This window comes from Heteronotia binoei, unplaced genomic scaffold (assembly GCF_032191835.1).
Source record: "Heteronotia binoei isolate CCM8104 ecotype False Entrance Well unplaced genomic scaffold, APGP_CSIRO_Hbin_v1 ptg000881l, whole genome shotgun sequence".
Taxonomy (NCBI): domain Eukaryota; kingdom Metazoa; phylum Chordata; class Lepidosauria; order Squamata; family Gekkonidae; genus Heteronotia; species Heteronotia binoei.
The window spans coordinates 115,102-134,526 of NW_026800117.1; the positions used below are offsets into that span (position 1 = coordinate 115,102).

General features: G+C 57.3%; 2 protein-coding genes across 2 annotated transcripts; one reads left to right on the forward strand and one right to left on the reverse strand.

Moving 5' to 3' along the window:
• Window positions 1–71: 71 nt before the first annotated feature.
• Window positions 72–7,549, forward strand: ILK (integrin linked kinase). The gene is made up of 12 exons (XM_060263790.1): window positions 72–243; window positions 660–825; window positions 1,002–1,097; window positions 1,203–1,299; window positions 1,444–1,527; window positions 1,666–1,751; window positions 1,916–2,025; window positions 2,117–2,244; window positions 6,314–6,435; window positions 6,517–6,616; window positions 6,819–6,949; window positions 7,044–7,549. The coding sequence occupies exons 1-12, from the start codon at window positions 155–157 to the stop codon at window positions 7,191–7,193; spliced, it is 1,359 nt and encodes a 452-aa protein (XP_060119773.1). The 5' UTR covers window positions 72–154; the 3' UTR covers window positions 7,194–7,549.
• Window positions 7,550–8,780: 1,231 nt separating this feature from the next.
• TAF10 (TATA-box binding protein associated factor 10) lies at window positions 8,781–11,463 on the reverse strand. Its single transcript, XM_060263795.1, has 5 exons — window positions 11,244–11,463; window positions 11,015–11,190; window positions 10,862–10,926; window positions 10,551–10,665; window positions 8,781–9,438 (listed from the first exon to the last, which is right to left on the reverse strand). Exons 1-5 carry the CDS (start codon window positions 11,461–11,463, stop codon window positions 9,349–9,351), a joined length of 666 nt encoding a protein of 221 aa, XP_060119778.1. The 3' UTR covers window positions 8,781–9,348.
• Between the last annotated feature and the right edge of the window lie 7,962 nt (window positions 11,464–19,425).

Genomic DNA, 19,425 nt, shown 5'->3' on the forward strand with positions numbered 1-19,425 from the left:
ACGCCCCGTCGCCCGCCCGCCACAGCGCCCCCTGCCGCCCGGAGGCCCTGCCGCCAGAGGGCGCTGCCGCTGCAGAGGGAGGGGGGAGGAGGGAGGCGCCCGAGCAGCGGCACCAGCACCAGCAGCAGCCTTCTCCCGCCCGCCCGCCCTCGCCATGGACGACATCTTCACGCAGTGCCGGGAGGGCAACGCCGTGGCCGTCCGCCTCTGGCTCGACAACACCGAGAACGACCTCAACCAGGGGTGGGAGGATTCGAACCTGCACCCGCTCTGGCCGGACCCCGGACCCCCCCCCCCCGCGGCTGCTGCTGATGCCCTTTTAAGGGCCGGCCCGCTCCCGCTCCTCTCCTGCCGCCGCCCCAGGCTGAGCGGGATCGAGGGGGGGGGCCTTTGGCCTTCCGAGCAAGGCGCCCCCCCTCCGGGACCTAGGCGATCGCCTAGGGCGCCCCTCCCCACTCGCACCGTCCCGGAGCCCTCCTTCCACCCTCGGAGACGCCAAGGGGGGGAGGCCCTACAGGGTCTTCCTGGTCTCAGTGCCCCACGCGATGATGTCACCTCAGGCAGGGGGGGGGGGCTGGGCACAGGTTGGGGCTCTTCCTCAGGCCTGCCTCCCCCCCCTCCCGGGCTGGTGCTGAGCCCGGCTCTCTCTCTCCCCTTAGAGATGACCACGGCTTCAGCCCCCTGCACTGGGCCTGCCGGGAGGGCCGCTCCAGCGTGGTGGACATGCTGGTCATGCGAGGCGCGCGCATCAATGTCATGAACCGTGGCGATGACAGCCCCCTGCACCTGGCGGCCAGCCACGGCCACCGCGACATCGTGCAGAAGGTAGGAGGCCCTGCCAGCCGCCTGGTCCCAAAGAACTCCACCGTCCTCCCCCTGGGACCAGCCCTGGCTCCTCCCCCCCCCCCCCCCGAGATGCCCCCTGCGGGGAGAGGGAGGAAGTGCACGCACAGCTGGGGCCAGGCCCTCCTCAGCCCTTCTGCCTTCCTCCTCCTGCCCAGCTCATCCAGTTCAAAGCTGACATCAACGCGGTGAACGAGCACGGAAACACCCCGCTTCACTATGCCTGCTTTTGGGGTCAGGAGCAGGTGGCCGAGGTGAGGACACGGGGAGGGGGGGGGTGTGGTGAAGCCCGCTGGGGTCAGCTGGGGCGTTGCGGTGAGGCTGCAGGCGGGGTGAGTGAGGTGCTCTTTCCTCATCAGGACCTGGTGAGCAGCGGGGCCCTTGTCAGCATCTGCAACAAATACGGGGAGACGCCCCTGGACAAGGCCAAGGCGCCCCTGCGGGACTTGCTGAGAGGTGAGGGAGCTCTGGCTCCTGGGGCAGGGGGCTGCGAGGGCATGAGCAGGGCCAGCCTTTGAAGCGGGGATGGGCAGGCGCCCTGTGGAGACGGGGGTCTGAGTGGGGGGAGCTTCCTCTTCCCTGACTGCTTTCTCCCTGCAGAACGTGCAGAGAAGCTGGGCCAAAGCCTGACCCGCATTCCATACAAAGACACCTTCTGGAAGGGCACGACACGGACGCGGCCCCGTAAGAGACCTCTTCCTACCATGCAGAGGGAGGAATTGTGGGGGGGGGGGGAGAGACTGGGGAGGCTGGGAGCCCTCTGTCGGGGCAGCTCCTCTTGCAGCAGCTGAGTCTTGAGACTTGGCTTCCTGTATCTTCCAGGCAACGGGACTTTAAATAAACTGGCTGGGATCGACTTCCGGCAGCTGAGCCTGGGCCAAAAACTCAACGAGAACCAATCAGGAGAGGTGCTGAACTTTCCCTCCCCGGATAGCTCAGAGGGAGGCTTACTGTGAAGTGTGTGCCCCCCCCACCCTACTCCTCCCAGTTGGCCACTCTGTCCCTGTGGCCGATTCCCCACAGTCCAGGCTTCTCTGCCCGTTCCCATCGTGACCCCCTGGCTTCCCCACAGCTGTGGAAGGGGCGCTGGCAAGGCAACGACATCGTCATCAAGGTGCTGAAGATCCGGGACTGGACGACACGGAAGAGCCGCGATTTCAACGAGGAGTACCCGAAGCTCAGGTGGGGTGGGGTGGGGTGGGGGTGGGGCCACTCTGGGTGGGAGCTGCTGAATCCTTCCCGCTTCACCGGTGTCCTTTTCTCTGCTCGGCAGGATCTTCTCACACCCCAACGTGCTGCCTGTACTCGGGGCCTGCCAGGCTCCACCTGCCCCCCACCCCATCATCATCACCCACTGGATGCCCTACGGCTCCCTCTACAACGTGCTCCACGAAGGCACGAGTGAGTTGGTCCTTCGGGGGGCGGGATGGGATGCCTCAGCCCCACTAGGGCAAGAACCCCTTCCTCTCTCAGGTGCACAGCTGGAAATGTGGCTGCAGGAGAAAGAACAGAAGAGGAGCCCTGCAGGTTCAGACCAGGGAGGGGCCATCTAGTCCAGCCTCCTGTCTCACACAGTGGCCAGCCAGTTCCTCTGGAGGGCCAACAACAGGGCAGAGAGGCTGAGGCCTTCCCCTGAGAAGAGCATCAGAAGAGTCCTGCTGGGTCAGACCAGGGAGGGTCCATCTAGTCCAGCATCCTGTCTCGCACAGGGGCCAGCCAGTTCCTCTGGAGGGCCAGTAACAGGGCAGAGAGGCTGAGGCCTTCCCCTGAGAAGAGCATCAGAAGAGCCCTGCTGGGTCAGACCAGGGAGGGTCCATCTAGTCCAGCCTCCCATCTCACACAGTGGCCAGCCAGTTCCTCTGGAGGGCCAACAACAGGGCAGAGAGGCCGAGGCCTTCCCCTGAGAAGAACCTCAGAAGAGCCCTGCTGGGTCAGACCAGGGAGGGTCCATCTAGTCCAGCATCCTGTCTCGCACAGGGGCCAGCCAGTTCCTCTGGAGGGCCAGTAACAGGGCAGAGAGGCTGAGGCCTTCCCCTAAGAAGAAAATCAGAAGAGGCGTGCTGGGTCAGACCAGCGAGGGTCCATCTAGTCCAGCATCCTGTCTCGCACAGGGGCCAGCCAGTTCCTCTGGAGGGCCAGTAACAGGGCAGAGAGGCTGAGGCCTTCCCCTGAGAAGAGCATCAGAAGAGTCCTGCTGGGTCAGACCAGGGAGGGTCCATCTAGTCCAGCATCCTGTCTCGCACAGGGGCCAGCCAGTTCCTCTGGAGGGCCAGTAACAGGGCAGAGAGGCTGAGGCCTTCCCCTGAGAAGAGCATCAGAAGAGCCCTGCTGGGTCAGACCAGGGAGGGTCCATCTAGTCCAGCCTCCCATCTCACACAGTGGCCAGCCAGTTCCTCTGGAGGGCCAACAACAGGGCAGAGAGGCCGAGGCCTTCCCCTGAGAAGAACCTCAGAAGAGCCCTTCTGGGTCAGACCAGGGAGGGTCCATCTAGTCCAGCATCCTGTCTCGCACAGGGGCCAGTCAGTTCCTCTGGAGAGCCAACAACAGGGCAGAGAGGCCGAGTCCTTCCCATGAGAAGAACATCAGAAGAGCCCTGCTGGGTCAGACCAGGGAGGGTCCATCTAGTCCAGCCTCCTGTCTCACACAGTGGCCACCTAGTTCCTCTTAAGGGCCAACAACAGGGCAGAGAGGTCGAGGCCTTCCCCTGAGAAGAACATCAGAAGAGCCCTGCTGGGTCAGACCAGGGAGGGTCCATCTAGTCCAGCCTCCTCTCTCACACAGGGGCCAGTCAGTTCCTCTGGAGGGCCAGCAACAGGGCAGAGAGACCAAGGCTTTCATAAGAATGTCAGAAGAGCCTTGCTGGATCAGACCAGCGAGGGTCATAGAATCCTAGAGTTGGAAGGGATCTCCAGGGTCATCTAGTCCAACCCCCTGCAGAATGCAGGAAACTCACAAACACCTCCCCCTCAATCCACAGAATCTTCATTGCTGTCAGATGGCCATCTAGCCTCTGTTGAAAAACCTCCATGGAAGGAAAATCATATAGAGTTGGAAGGGACCTCCAGGGTCATCTAGTCCAACCCCCTGCAGAATGCAGGAAACTCAGAAATTCCACCCCTCCCCAAATTCACAGGGTCAGCATTGCTGTCAGATGGCCATCTGGCCTCTACTTAAAAACCTCCGAGGAAGGAGAGCCCACCACCTCCCGAGAGAGCCTGTTCCACTGAGGAACCGCTCTAACAGTCAGGAACATCTTCCTGATGTGGAACCGGAAACTCTTTTGATTTAATTTCAACCCACTGGTTCTGACCCTACCTTCTGGGGCCACAGAAAACAATTCTGCACCATCCTTTATATGACAGCCCTTCAAGTACTTGAAGATGGTGAAGAGAGGTCAGCATGTTTGGCCCCGCTAGCCTAGCCTCCAAGTTAGGATGTTTTGTCCCAGTGTGCATCACCTGACACCATCAGTGGACTTCACTTGCTAGATCTTCACTCCCTCGCTCAGTTTGTGGAGCTCCTCTTGGGGGGGGAAATGGCTGCCCCAATATTAGTTTTGTGGGACCCCACTGCTTCCTTCCTTCCCTCCCCTGTAAGAACTGTCCATGGATTCCTACTCTTTGCTTCCAGTCATTTAACCAGCTTTTAAGCCATAAGAACTCTTCCTGTTATCTCACAACTGCTAAGTTCACTCAGGAGTCTTAGGGGAGGTGCCTAGTTTGAAAGTCCAGGTATATAATGTCCACCAGGTCACCCTTGTCGTTCTCTTTCTCAGAGAACTCAAGAAAGGCTGATGAGGCAGGACTGCCCTCTGCAGAAGCCCTGCTGATCTTTTCTGTGGGCCTAACAATTCTCTTTGACTTAGGCAGATCCAGGGGAGGAGGACAGGAAGGCTGCATCAGTGCTTAGTTCTTGTGACCCCTTCCCACAAGGACCCAGGGAAATGCTGATTGACACTTGGGGGTCAGTCAGAAATTCTTCTCCAGGCCAGTTTGCCCAGGGATCCTGGAGGCTTCTGCCATCTTCTGAGCATAGGGCCTGCAGGGGTCACTGGCGGTGTGTGTGTGGGAGGGGGGGGAGGTATTTGTGAAATCCCGCATTGTGCTGGGGGTTGGACTGATTCTGTGACAGTTTCTACTAACTGGCCTGGGACAAACATTAGGTGGCCCCGTCTATAATTTCTGAGCTCCCCCCGGGATTTCTTTTTAAAAATTAGTGTCACATCTGCTACTCTCCAGCCTTCTAGTCCAGGGACTGAATTTAGCGATAGGATTATATATGCAGGTTAATAGGATCAAGTTTCTCACACAGAGTTCCTTGAGAACGCCGGAGTGTCTGCCCTCAGGACCCAGAGACTTCATGGTTTTTAATTTCCCCAATAGGTCTAGAGATTCCTCTCTGGTCACCACAATTTTGCTGAGGTTGAGAGCCAGTCTGGTGTCATGGTTAAATGCATGGACTGTTATCTGGGAGAACTGGATTTGATACCCCACTCCTCTACTTGTAGCTGCTGGAATGACCTTGGGTCAGCCAGAGCTCTCTTATCTGGGAGAACCGGGTTTGATTCCCCACTCCTCCACTTGCACCTGCTGGAATGGCCTTGGGTCAGCCAGAGCTCTCTTATCTGGGAGAACCAGGTTTGATTCCCCACTCCTCCACTTGCACCTGCTGGAATGGCCTTGGGTCAGCCAGAGCTCTCTTATCTGGGAGAACTGGGTTTGATTCCCCACTCCTCCACTTGCACCTGCTGGAATGGCCCTGGGTCAGCCAGAGCTCTCTTATCTGGAGAACTGGGTTTGATTCCCCACTCCTCCACTTGCACCTGCTGGAATGGCCTTGGGTCAGCCAGAGCTCTCTTATCAGGGAGAACCGGGTTTGATTCCCCACTCCTCCCCTTGCAGCTGCTGGAATGGCCTTGGGTCAGCCAGAGCTCTCTTATCTGGGAGAACCGGGTTGGATTCCCCACTTCTCCACTTGCAGCTGCTGGAATGGCCTTGGGTCAGCCAGAGCTCTCTTATCTGGGAGAACCGGGTTGGATTCCCCACTTCTCCACTTGCACCTGCTGGAATGGCCTTGGTTCTCTCATAACTCTCTCAGAGCTGTTCCTCTCAAGAACCTCACAGGCTGTTTGCTGGGGGGAGAGGAAGGAAAGGAGACTGGAAGCTGCTCTGAGAGTCTTTCAGGCAGTGCATGGCAGGATATAAATCCCATCTCCTCCTCCGGATGTGGTGCTGCCCGGTCAGCAGGAGGGCACAACCGCCTTCTGCTCCCCTCCAGGCGTCTGGGGGCCTGCCAGGGGTGGGGGGAGGACAGTCACTTGCTGGCAGAGGAACAGCGCCCCCCCCCAGCATCCTCCTGGTGGGAGGGGAGGGGAGGGGAGTGGTGGGCCCTCCACCAGCAGCAGCTGCTTCTCAAGGGTTCTGCTCTGAGTGCCTCTAAGGCACCTCTCCTCTCTCTCCTCTCGGGGCAGACTTTGTGGTGGACCAGAGCCAGGCGGTGAAGTTTGCCCTGGACGTGGCACGGGGCATGGCCTTCCTGCACACCCTGGAGCCGCTCATCCCTCGCCACCACCTGAACAGCCGCAGCATCATGGTGAGTGGGGGGGGGGGCTTTGGGCACCGGAGGGGGCCTCCGGGGAGCTCAGACGCAGCAGCAGCCTGTCTTCTCCGCCAGATTGATGAGGACATGACTGCACGAATCAGCATGGCGGACGTCAAGTTCTCCTTCCAGTGCCCAGGCAGGATGTATGCCCCTGCGTGGGTGGCGCCGGAGGGTGAGTGGCGGGGGGGGGGTCTCAGCTCGGCCCTCTTTTCTGGGCAGCCTGGCTCAGGCAGGTGGAGGGGCAGGAATGAACAGGGTGGGTGGGAGGGAGACCTGGGGCAGGCCCAACAGCCACGCTGACCCCTGAGGGGGGGCTCCTGTCTCCTGCTGGCCGGCCGGCCTGCCCCCCCTTCCTCCCTGCTTGCCGCTTCCAGCTCTGCAGAAGAAGGCCGAGGAGATCAACCGCCGCTCTGCAGACATGTGGAGTTTTGCCGTGCTGCTCTGGGAGCTGGTGACGCGGGAGGTGCCCTTCGCGGATCTTTCCAACATGGAGATTGGCATGAAGGTGAGGGGGGCACCAAGGGGGGGGGTGCTCAACCCCCCCCCCCCCCGGGGCCTGCCGCACTTCCCTCCTGTGTGTGTCTGCCTTTCTTTCCTAGGTTGCCCTGGAGGGCCTGCGGCCCACCATCCCCCCCGGCATCTCCCCCCACATTTGCAAGTTGATGAAGATCTGCATGAACGAGGACCCAGCCAAGCGCCCCAAGTTCGACATGATCGTCCCCATCCTGGAGAAGATGCAGGAGAAGTGAGGGGCGGGGGGAGTCTGCCTCCCTCTTCTGCGACGCTTGCGCCCTGCCCTGCCCAAGAAGTGCCTTTCGGGGGGGGGGGGGAGGTGCCACCACAGTGCAGCCCCTTCCCTGAGACCATACGGTACAGCTGGAGCCACTGCCTGGCCCCCCTCTTGCAGGAGCCGGGGGGCTTGCTTGCTGTAGCTGCCTTGTCCTTCAGTCCCTTGTAACCAGCCCCCCCTCACTGCTTCAACATGCCCCCCCCATAAGGCAAGCTCACGCTCTGCCGCCTGCAGCCACTGCCTCCGTCTGTGACTGTTTTTACTTTTTCTACGCAGCTCTGAGGCCACGAAATAAACGGTTATTATTAAAGGACACTCTGTGGGTCGCTTCCCTTCCCTTCCCATGGTGGGGCGCACGACAGCCAGCGTGTCACAGCCCTTGAAGCCGCCCCATGGGCAGGAGGGCTCAGCCAGGGCAGCAGTGGAGTCGTGTGCCCTCCTTCCTCAGCAGGGCAGCAGTGGGCAGGGTGAGCTTCTCGGAGAGGGTGCCTGCTTGGCTGCTCAGGCACACGCATCAAGTGCCCCCCCCCTGCCATCACAGCCGATGGAGGGAGAAGCAGAGGTGGCCTGCCATCCCCTTCCTCTGCCAGGAGGCCGTGTAGTTTGCAGGGCAAGCGCAAGCCTCAGCCTGCATGGGCACTTCTGCCAAAAGAGGTTAACGGGCCCTCTGCCACTCCACTGGGCGGCCCTCACAAACCCCGTTGTGCTGCAGACCAGCCCCCTCCGCCCTCTTGCTTTCCTTTTCCACTGGTTTGAGGAGGACGCAGCTGGAAGGGGCCCTCCTGTCGGACCTCCTGAGCAGCCAGTGGGGTGCTGCAACAAAAAAGGCTAATGTGCTCAACAGAGACATAATGTCCACGTCCTGCTGCACAGCGCGTGGTTCAGGCTGCCCCTGGAGTCTTGTGTGTAGTTCTGGAGGCCTCCCTTCAAGAAGGAGGTGGGCAAAATGAAGCGGGTGCAGAGGAGGGTGACAAGGATGCTCAGGGGCCTGGAGACCAAGCAGCCCCAGCAGGAGAGGCTGAGGAGGGGGGCAGGGAGCTGTTCCTGTCAGCAGCAGACGAGGAGAGGACTCACAACAGTGGGTTTAAATTAAGACTGGGAAGGTACAGGCTGGATGTTAAGGGGGGAAATTGCAGGAGGAGTAGAATCAGCTCCCTCAGGTGGTGAGCTCCCCCCCTCCCTGGCAGTCTTGAAGCAGCAGCTGGACAAGCCCTAGTCAGGGGTGGCCAAACTTGCCCAACACAAGAGCCAAGTGGAATAAACCTCAGATGTGGGAGAGCCACAAGACAGGAAAGAAAGAGGAAAGGAAAAAGCAGATGGGAAGAAATCAACTTCTCAAAGCCAACCGAGGGGGGCTTCAAGAGCCACATGTGGCTCCCGTTTGGCCACCCCTGCTCTAGGCTGACCCTGCACTGAGAGCAGGAGGCTGGCCTGTCTGGCTCCTTCCAACTCTGATTCTGTGGTTCAGGGGCAGAGTTAAAGGCATGCGGGGGGGGGGGGGGGGCGGGGAAGGAGCTCAAGCAAAGTCAATTCACTCCACCGCCTATTCAAAAACAGGTGTCGCCCTTTAATAGCATCATCACACACACAAAAAGACATCAGCTGGCCACTTAAATGCTCCCATGCGAGGCGTCTGGACAGCTCCCTTGTGAAGGAACTAGAATACAGACTGCCCCCCCCCCAGCACACCAACCTGCACTCAGTGGAAGCTCCTCCTTAGCGAAAGAACCCAGCAGAGGCATCCTGGCCCCTGCTCACTGGGAACAGCCCCACGGTTACATGAGAAATGCTCACCCAAGCGCAAGACCACTTCCTCTCTGAGCAGCCTGCCTAGAAGGCAATTCAGCCTCGGTGGTCGTTGGGGTCAAACAGCTCTAGGAGAACACAAACAAACCTGCTGCCAACAGTCTGGGGGAGATAACGGGTGCTGGGGAGGGCACGACAAGCCACACATCCTGGCCCAGGGTCCCTTGCTCCTAGCAGCAGCAGCCAGAAGGGGGGAGGGGATGCAGATCCACGTGGTCTCAGGAAAGCACTTTAATGTTATGGTGACCAGCACCACCGGGAGCGGGGGGAGCGCCAGGAGTCCAGAAGGTGCCTGTGCTGCTCTGCACCTAAGTGAAGTAGTGCGGCTTCTTGACGTTGATCCCGTACTCTGCCAGCGCTGGAGCCAGGTCCTCCATGGTCAGCGTGTACTTCTTGTCCTGCGGGGAGGAAGAGCTGGCTCAGAGAAGGGCAGCGTGCCACTTCCCCCCCCCCCCCCATGCCGCCTTTCTGCTCCCTGGAGGAAGCCTGAGAAGTGTGCCGCTGGCTGCCGATGCAAGAGGCTTGCCTCTGTCACACAATGCTCAAAGCAGCTTATCACAAGGAAACAGGCGCAGTTAAAACAGGTGACACACATCAAGTTGAAACCACAACTCTGGCAGTGTTTGTGACCACCACTTGCCAGTCACATCAGCATGATTCCACTTTGTGCTTTTTATGAAAGTGAGTGCTGGAGCTTTCTGTCCTCTTCCTCAGAGGGAGAGCAGCCATTCACAACTGCGGAGGGGTGGTGGTGGTGGTGATTGAGTGGCTTTCACAAGCAGAGGGGACCACTGGTAAAGAGGGGCCCATTGCCCTCAGCTGGCACCCAGGATCATATGGGAAAAGGGGGTCCCATTAACTGTGTATGCCCCACGCCACAAAGGAATTCAAAAGCAACAACCACATAAGAACACCTGGAGCTGCCTTCTACTGAATCAGACCCCCTGGGTCTATCCAAGTCAGTCTTGTCTACTTAGACTGACAGCTGCTCTCCAGGGTCTGCAGCTGAGGTTTTTCACGCCTACTTGCCCGGACCCTTTTTAGCTGGAGATGCCGGGGATTGAACCGGGGACCTTCTGTTTCCCAAGCAGATGCTCTGCCACTGGGTCACTGTAGCTCTCCAGGGCCTCCAGCTGAGGTTTTTCACGCTTACTTGCCTGGAGCCTTTTTAGCTGGAGATGCTGGGGATTGAACCTGGGACCTTCTGCTTACCGAGCAGGTGCTCTACCACTGAGCCAGCCTCCCTCCCCAACCAGCACCTTGAACTGTGAAGCTGCCCAAGCACACGTCACACGGTCACTGGGACGTGAACTGGTCAATCGCCCAGTGCCAGCATTCTATAGCACCTGAGATTTGTGAGCGCTTTTGAAGGGCAGCCCTACATCTCATCCCATACATACTGCCAGCATGAAGGTTTAAGCTTCTAGCAGCAAGGCTGAGGAGAGTGTGGTCAACCTGATTCAGGCAGGAGGCCCCTTGAGACCCCAGGGAGCGGCTTTGGAGCGCTGACCTTTGCCTTGTTGCGGGAGCTCCCCGAGGCAGTGCCCTTCATCTTGCAGTGCTGCAGGGCGTCGTTGGCGATGTCCGAGATGAACTTCTGGGCAGCCAAGGAGATGAGGCGGATGCTGTGGGCAAAAGCTCCGGGTGAAGCAGAGGGCTACAGAGCCGCTTCTTGGGGGGGGGGGGGGGGGCAGGGAAGGCCTGTGGGCCCAGACCCTTCCCCATCTCTCCTCCGCGGTGGGAGAGGGCTGCCACGGGGTCTGCAGGGGGCCTCCTCCTCCCTCCCCTCCCCACGGGGGGGGGGGGGCCTGGCCGCCTTACATGCGGGGGTCTGCAGCCTCGAAGCCTGCGCGGTTGAGGTAGTAGCCGGTGACGGCGTCGGGGATCTGCGGGCAGAGAGGGGGGGGGGGTTAGAGGGGTGGGGGCCCCTTCTCCCTCCCCCCTCCCTCCCTTCCCCGGGGCGGGGGGGGGCACCGTGGGCGTGTAGTCCTCCAGCTGCAGCAGGAAGTCGACGAGGGGGGCGCTGGAGGGGGCGGCGGCGGGGGGGGCGGCGCTCTTGGCGTCCCCGTTGGGGGCTCCTGCGGGCGGCACGAAGACCCCGTTGGAGAGGATGGCGGCGGCGGGGCCCTCGGGGGGGGAGGCGGCGGCACCTGCGGGGGGGGAGGGAGGGAGGGGGCGGAGTCAGCGACCTTCGAGGGGAGGCGGCCCCGCCCCCACTCCCCCCCCCACCCACCGGCTGCTGCTGCGGCTGCGGCTCCTGCGGGGGCGGCGGAGGCGGCGGGGCTGCCCTTGGCGGCGGCGGCTTCCGCGGGGGGGGCGGGGGGCGGCGCCGGCGGGGGGGCGGGGGGGCCGGCGGGGGGGTCGGACTCCAGGAGGCTCCCGGCGGCGGCGCTCATCGCGGCGGGAAAGGCAGCGGGGCGCATGCGCCTTGGCCGCCCTGCCCCGGAAGTGCTCCGGGAAGGCCCTCCGCCGTCACTTCCTGTCCCGCCCGCCTGCCTGCCTGCCTGCCTGCCGAGGGAGGGAGGGAGCGCGGAGACGGGGGCGGGGCCGGAAGAGCCTCAGTCGGCTCCGCCCCCCCAGCGGCCCCTTGAGAACGACGGTCGCCGAGTCCAATTCAAGAAATATCTGGGCACCTGGGGGCGGAGCCAGGAGACATTGGGGGCGGAGCCAGGAACAAGGGTGTGGCGAGCATAATTCAACTCCGAGGGAGTTCTGGCCATCACGTTTAAAGGGGCAGCACACCTTTCAAAATATTTTCCTTCCATAGGAAACAATGAAGGATAGGGGCGCCTTCTTTTGGGGCTCTTAGAACTGGACTCCCTGGTCCAATCGTTTTCAAACTTGGAGGCTATTTTGTGGAGGGGCACTAGATACTATACAGAAAATATGGTGCCTCTATCTCAAAAAATAGCTCCCCCAGAACATAAGAGAAGCCCTGTTGGATCAGGCCAGTGGCCCCTCCAGTCCAACACTCTGTGTCACATAAGAACATAAGAGAAGCCCTGTTGGTCCAGGCCAATGGCCCATCCAGTCCAACACTCTGTGTCACATAAGAACATAAGAGAAGCCCTGTTGGATCAGGCCAGTGGCTCCTCCAGTCCAACACTCTGTGTCACATGAGAACATAAGAGAAGCCCTGTTGGATCAGGCCAGTGGCCCCTCCAGTCCAACACTCTGTGTCACATAAGAACATAAGAGAAGCCCTGTTGGATCAGGCCAGTGGCCCCTCCAGTCCAGCACTCTGTGTCACATAAGAACATAAGAGAAGCCCTGTTGGTCCAGGCCAATGGCCCCTCCAGTCCAACACTCTGTGTCACATAAGAACATAAGAGAAGCCCTGTTGGATCAGGCCAGTGGCCCCTCCAGTCCAACACTCTGTGTCACATAAGAACATAAGAGAAGCCCTGTTGGATCAGGCCAGTGGCCCCTCCAGTCCAACACTCTGTGTCACATAAGAACATAAGAGAAGCCCTGTTGGATCAGGCCAGTGGCCCCTCCAGTCCAACACTCTGTGTCACATAAGAACATAAGAGAAGCCCTGTTGGTCCAGGCCAATGGCCCATTCAGTCCCACACTCTGAGTCACAGAACAACATAAGAGAAGCCCTGTTGGATCAGGCCAGTGGCCCATCCATTCCAACACTCTGTGTCACATAAGAACATAAGAGAAGCCCTGTTGGATCAGGCCAGTGGCCCCTCCATTCCAACACTCTGTCACATAAGAACATAAGAGATGCCATGCTGGATCAGGCCAATGGCCCCTCCAGTCTAACACTATGTGTCACATAAGAACATAAGAGAAGCCCTGTTGGATCAGGCCAGTGGCCCCTCCAGTCCAACACTCTGTGTCACATAAGAGAAGCCCTGTTGGATCAGGCCAATGGCCCCTCCAGTCCAACACTCTAGGTCACATAAGAACATAAGAGAAGCCCTGTTGGATCAGGCCAATGGCCCCTCCAGTCCAACACTCTGTGTCACATAAGAGAAGCCCTGTTGGATCAGGCCAATGGCCCCTCCAGTCCAACACTCTGAGTCACAGAAGAACATAAGAGAAGCAGTGTTGTATCAGGCCAGTGGCCCCTCCAGTTCAACACTTTGTGTCACATAAGAACAGAAGAGAAGCCCTATTGGATCAGGCCAATGGCCCATCCAGTCCAACAATCTGTGTCACATAAGAACATAAGAGAAGCCCTGTTGGATCAGGCCAGTGGCCCCTCCAGTCCAGCACTCTGTCACACAGTGGCCAAAAAATATATATATACACACTGTGGCTAATAGCCACTGATGGACCTCTGCTCCATATTTTTATCTAACCCCCTCTTGAAGGTGGCTATGCTTGTGGCCGCCACCACCTCCTGTGGCAGTGAATTCCACATGTTGATCACCCTTTGGGTGAAGAAGTACTTCCTTTTATCTGTTTTAACCTATCTGCTCAGCAATTTCATCGAATGCCCACGAGTTCTTGTATTGTGAGAAAGGGAGAAAAGTCCTTCTTTCTCTACTTTCTCCATCCCATGCATTATCTTGTAAACCTCTATCATGTCACCCCGCAGTCGACCTTTCTCCAAGCGAAAGAGCCCCAAGCGTTTCAACCTTTCTTCATAGGGAAAGTGTTCCAGCCCTTTAATCATTCTAGTTGCCCTTTTCCCAATGCTATAATATTCTTTTTGAGGTGCAGTGACCAGAATTGCACGCACTATTCCAAATGAGACCGCACCATCGATTTATACAGGGGCATGATACTGGCTGATTTGTTTTCAATTCCCTTCCTAATAATTCCCAGCATGGTGTTGGCCTTTTTTATTGCAATCGCGCACTGTCTTGACATTTCAGTGAGTTATCTACCACGACCTTATCTACCACAAGTATAGCCACCTTCAAGAGGGTTTTAGATAAAAATATGGAGCACAGGTCCATCAGTGGCTATTAGCCACAGTGTGTGTGTATATATAAAATTTTTTGCCACTGTGTGACACAGAGTGTTGGACTGGATGGGCTGTTGGCCTGATCCAACATGGCTTCTCTTATGTTCTTATGACCCCAAGATCTCTCTCTTGGTCAGTCTCTGCCAGTTCACACCGCATCAACTTGTATTTGTAGCTGGGATTCTTGGCCCCAATGTGCATTATTTTGCACTTGGCCACATTGAACCACATCTGCCACGTTGATGCCCACTCACCCAGTCTCAACAGATCCCTTTGGAGTGTCTCACAATCCTCTCTGGTTCTCACCACCCTGAACAATTTAGTGTCATCCGCAAACTTGGCCACTTCACTGCTCACTCCCAACTCCAAATCATTTATGAACAAGTTAAAGAGCATGGGACCCAGTACTGAGCCCTGCAGCACCCCACTGAGAGAACTGGGTTTGATTCCCCACTCCTCCACATGCAACTGTTGGAGCAACCCGGAGTCAGTCATAAGTTCTGTCAGAGCTGTTCTCTCAAGAGCAGTTCTCTCAGAGCTCTCTCAGCCTCACCTACTTCACAGGGGGTCTGTTGTAGGGAGGGGAAAGGAAAACTGCTCTGAAATCTGAGTGAAGGGCAGGATAGAAATCCAATCTCTTCTTCAAAAGTTCGAAAATAGCAAAGGTTAGGTATTATTTAACATCCAGGGGAAATTGGGGGTTGAAAATACTGATATAAAACTAATATAAGCACAGATTTTTGTTCTTATACATCAGAATCACAGAGCTAGAAGGGGCCAATGCAGGATCAATCTAGAGCATCCCAGCAAAGTGTTTATCCTGTGGCACCCCACTGCTTACCGTCCCCCACTGCGAAGACTGCCCATTTACACTCATTCTCTGCTTCCTATTAATTAGCCAGTTTTTGATCCACAAGAGGACCTGTCCTTTGACTCCATGACTCTCGAGCTTACTAAGGAGCCTTTGATGAGGAACTTTATCAAAAGCTTTCTGGAAGTCAAGGTAAACAACATCTATTGTGTCCCCTTTGTCCACATGTTTGTTAACCCCCTGAAAGAACTGTAACAGGTTAGTGAGGCAAGATCTTCCCTTACAGAACCCATGCTGAGTATTCCTCTATAACTTGTGTTCATCATTGTGCCTACTCATTCTGTCCTTGATAATGGTTTCTACCAACTTTCCCGGTATTGAAGTCAGACTGACTGGCCTGTAATTTCCTCTGGAACCCTTTTTAAAGATCGGGGTGACATTTGCTTCCTTCCAGTCCTCAGGAATGGAGGCAGATTTCAGTGAAAGATTACATAGAAGCCCTCCCACTCTTCCCCCCCTCTCCAGACACCAGAACATAAGAGGCCCTGCTGAATCAGGCCAGTGGCCCATCCAGTCCAACACTCTGTGTCACACAGTGGCCAAAAAGCAGATGCCATCAGGAGGTCCACCAGTGGGGCCAGGAGACTAGAAGCCCTCCCACTGTTGCCCCCCAAAAGCAGATGCCATCAGGAGGTCCACCAGTGGGGCCAGGGGACTAGAAGTCCTCCCACTGTTGCCCCCACCCAAGCACCAGGAATACAGAGCATCACTGTCCCAGACAGAAGAACATCAGAGAAGCCCTGTTGGATCAGGCCAGTGGCCCCTCCAACCCAACACTCTGTGTCACACAGGGGCCAAAAAGCCAGGTGCCATCAGGAGGTCCACCAGTGGGGCCAGGAGACTAGAAGTCCTCCCACTGTTGCCCCCACCCAAGCACCAAGAATACAGAGCATCACTGCCGCAGACAGAAGAACATAAGAGAAGCCCCGTTGGATCAGGCCAGTGGCCGCTCCAGCCCAACACTCTGGGTCACACAGGGGCCAAAACCCCTCACCCAGAGGGTCAGAATTCCAGAAGCCCTCCCACTGCCTCCCCCCAAGCATCCCTGCCCCAGAGAGGGAGTTCCATCTATCCCCTGTGGTGAAGAGCCACTGATGGACCTCTGCTCCAGATGTTGATCCGATCCCCTCTTGAAGCTGGCTATGCTTGTAGCAGTGAATTCCACATGTTAATCTCCCTTTGGGTGAAGGACTTCCTTTTATCCCTTCTAACCCAACTGCTCAGCAATTTCCTGGAGCGCCCACGAGTTCTTGTATTGTGAGAAAAGGACGGAAACTCCCCCAGTGCCATCTTCGGGGATGCATTCTCCAGGAAGAGCCAGGATACCATCTCCTGCGCCATCAAAAGTCCTTGCTCAGTGGCCATCTTCCTCCCTCCTTCATTCTGAACATGAACGCAGTTAACTGTGTCCTCATGGCTTGTAAACTTTTAGCCCTTGTAAAGCTATTGAAGCCAGTGGCCCTCAGCATACCTTGCAGCAGCAATTCCCACCCAGTAGGTATTGTGTGATCAGATCCCAGATGTACGGTCTTAACAGCTAGTGCTGGGATGTGTATGTGGAGGAATACCCTCTCTCACAGGTGCCATCAGGAGGTCCACCAGTGGGGCCAGGAGACTAGAAGCCCTCCCACTGTTGCCCCCCTCCAAGCACCAAGAATACCCTAACCCTTCTCCGGCTGCCACAGGGTTCACATCTGTCCCCCAAGCAACTTCCTTCTTCTGCTTCCTTTTCCAGCTGCACCCTGGTTTGTCCCCCTCCCCCAGCGGCTGTTTCCCTCCTGCCTCTTGCCTCCCCTCTCACACCCAGAGCTCCGTGGCTGCTTCCTGTCTCCCTCTCGCACGCACCACTTCTGCTTCCTTCTCCAGGGCTGCTTCTCCTCTTTTGGGGAGGGATTTGTTCCCTTTCAAAATGACCCTGATTAGGAATCAGAACACTTGGATTGGTCTTTATACCTTGGAGAACTGGAGTGATTTCAGACGCCAAATGGCAATAGTGCACATGGGTAACCAGCTCTCAGTTCAGTCCAGGAGGATGTGCCATTCGACTTCTGAAATCACTTTTGGGAAGTTTCTCTTCCCTGCACTTTGTGTTACATTTCATGGCACGCCTGGCCCAGCCCAACAAAGCGACGTTTATGTCAGCTCTGGCCCTGGTAACAAATGAGCTTGATGGCTCTGCTCTGTCTGCCATTCTCCACCGCATTGTGTGGGTTGCCAAACTCTGCATCTTTCCCTGCTTTGTCAGAGCTTTCTGGGGCTGGGGCAACCAGAACTGCACTGGTCCCTTTCAGTCACTTAGGGTTTAGTTCTTCCAGCAGCAACACACCAAAACCACTGGCACTGTTGCATTGTCCACCATGATAGTCCCTGGACAGTCCTTGCTAGGAAGTCCCAATCAGGGTGAGCAGACGTGTGCACCATTTCATACCGACAGGAATCTCCTTGGCCTTTCTCCTGATGGTGGATTAGTCGTATCCTTTCCCCCAGCCATCTAGCCCAGTGACTATCACTGAGCATTTGCTTATTTTTAATCACACTTCTATCCTGCCCTCCCGAGGGTCTCTTGGGGCAGAGCTAATTACTCATGCAGTGTCTGCCCTGGAGTTCCCCTGAGCAAGAACTCTCCACACAGCGCATAGCGCTAGAAGCCTCAGTCACACCCTGCCGCCTTTAGTGATCTTTCCAAAGGAAAAGCCCCAAATGATGCTGCAGCCTTTTCTTGTGGAAGTGCTCCAGTCCAAAGTGCGTCTGCATCCTTCTCCATTCCCTTTCCCGGCTCCACAGGATCCTTTGAGAGATGCAAACTAGACTTGTGCATTTCTTTCATCCTTCATCACAATTACAAAATGGGGAAGTTCTACTTTTAACACCCTAACTGAACAGCCTATAATGGAGAGGGGTGGGGCATCCCCCCATGATTTCGGTTCTTCTTCGGCTCTTGCAGACTTGCCTTCCTCTGACTCAGCCAGGTTCCCTTTCAGGAGACAGGCAGCCTTTTCCTCAGGACGACATGTGGCATGTTCTCTTCTGGGGGGGGGGGGGGAAGCCCTTCTCAACTGCCTGCCTGCCTGCCCCGATGCTCTCCTCGTGCCCCCAAATGCCCTTCCTGATCTTGTCAGTTTGCCTCTTCCTTTTGTGACCCTTCGGTGGCCTCCGGCCCCCTCGCTGCACGCTGCAGTTCCTGCTCTCTGGGCAGCCCTTCCTGTCACTCGTCCCCCTTCCTTCCCCTCCCCCACTGGGACGCTTCGGTTCAGGATATGTCTGAAACTTGGCAGTGTGACTGTCCCCCTGGGAGAACTGCAATCGTCACAAGTTCTGTCCAGGTTGGATGGAAACCATGAAGGCACAGACCTGAGGAAAGGGGGGGGGGTCTTCCATTGAAACCAGCGGGGACATAACAAAGATCATAATGAAAGAAACAACAAACCAAAGCGGAATGAATAGCAAATGTGAAGGAATGAAGCAAACTTCCACCCACAAGACCAGTGTATACTTTATTCCAGATGTGGCCATACCAGAGTTCTATATAAAGGCATCAGCATTCGTCATGACTCCTCCCCCACAACCAGCACCTCCCTGTCTGTGGGGAAACAGTCTCCTCTGGGGCTGCAGTTTCCTTCCCCACCTGGAGATCAGAAGCTCCACGTCTCTGGCTGCCTGGCTGTGCCCCTGGCCGCCTCCCTCCCTCCCTGCTGTCACCCAGTCAGTTCTCAGAGGGGCCGGCTGGAGGCCTAGGAGGACCCCCCCCCCCTCATTCTCTGTCTGTGGGGCGGCTGACAGACTCCACTGCGGGAAGCTCCTCTGTGGGCCACTCACGCCTCAGGCTCAGCTGCCCCTCCTCTGCCTTCTTCGGCAGGCCAGCAGGGAGCAGAAATCGGACTTCTAACTAAAACCATAAAGGTTTCCTAAAAGAACAAAACACACACACACACACAGGATTCTCTCCAGGGAGCAAAACTGGAAAACTGCATTCTCTCTCCCCTGAGCGACACTTGCCCCCCTTTTTGCACGAAGCTGCCTGGTCCCTGTGATTTTAGGGGCCTGAAGCCCCAAGAGCTTATGCCAGGCTTGGAAGCTAGCCAGAGTCAGGAAGTGGATGGTCCCGCCTCCCCCCCTCCCCCCGCAGGAAGACGGAGGCAGCAATGGCAAGCCCCGCCTCTGCTCAACACCCCACAAGCTTGCCAGGAGACCCCCCTTGTTTCCCTGCTGGCTGGAGAGCAGAGACATTGCACAGAGCAGCACCTCTCTGCTCCCAGCTGAGGGGGACCCAGGTGGCTAGAGAGCTGGCTAGGAAGGGGGTGCAACAGGGCCAGGAAGGTGGCGGGGGATGTGTGTGTGAGAGAGAGAGAGGGGAGGAAGACAGAAGCTCTGCTACAACTTGCAGTGAATGCATACCCAAGCCCCTGTCCAGCGTGCACTGGATTTTCCTTTACACCTCTGCTGAGTCAGGCTCATGTTGCTTTCTGTGCACATTCAGTGGAATGCGCTGCTGAAACCTCACAGGGATCCAGGTGAAGAAAATACAGGGTGTCACAGCAGCATTCCCACCCTGTGGGAGGGTGTGCATCCAGTGCAAGTCCAGTGCATACG

Coding starts and splice junctions, on each gene's coding strand:
- ILK (XM_060263790.1), top strand. CDS start 155: ATGGACGACATCTTCACGCAGTGCCGGGAGGGCAACGCCGTGGCCGTC. Junction 1,098..1,202: donor GTCAGGAGCAGGTGGCCGAG/GTGAGGACACGG, acceptor TTTCCTCATCAG/GACCTGGTGAGCAGCGGGGC. Junction 6,950..7,043: donor ACATGGAGATTGGCATGAAG/GTGAGGGGGGCA, acceptor TTTCTTTCCTAG/GTTGCCCTGGAGGGCCTGCG.
- TAF10 (XM_060263795.1), bottom strand. CDS start 11,463: ATGCGCCCCGCTGCCTTTCCCGCCGCGATGAGCGCCGCCGCCGGGAGC. Junction 11,191..11,243: donor GGGGGAGTGGGGGCGGGGCC/GCCTCCCCTCGA, acceptor CCCCCCCCGCAG/GTGCCGCCGCCTCCCCCCCC. Junction 9,439..10,550: donor GCTCCCGCAACAAGGCAAAG/GTCAGCGCTCCA, acceptor TCCTCCCCGCAG/GACAAGAAGTACACGCTGAC.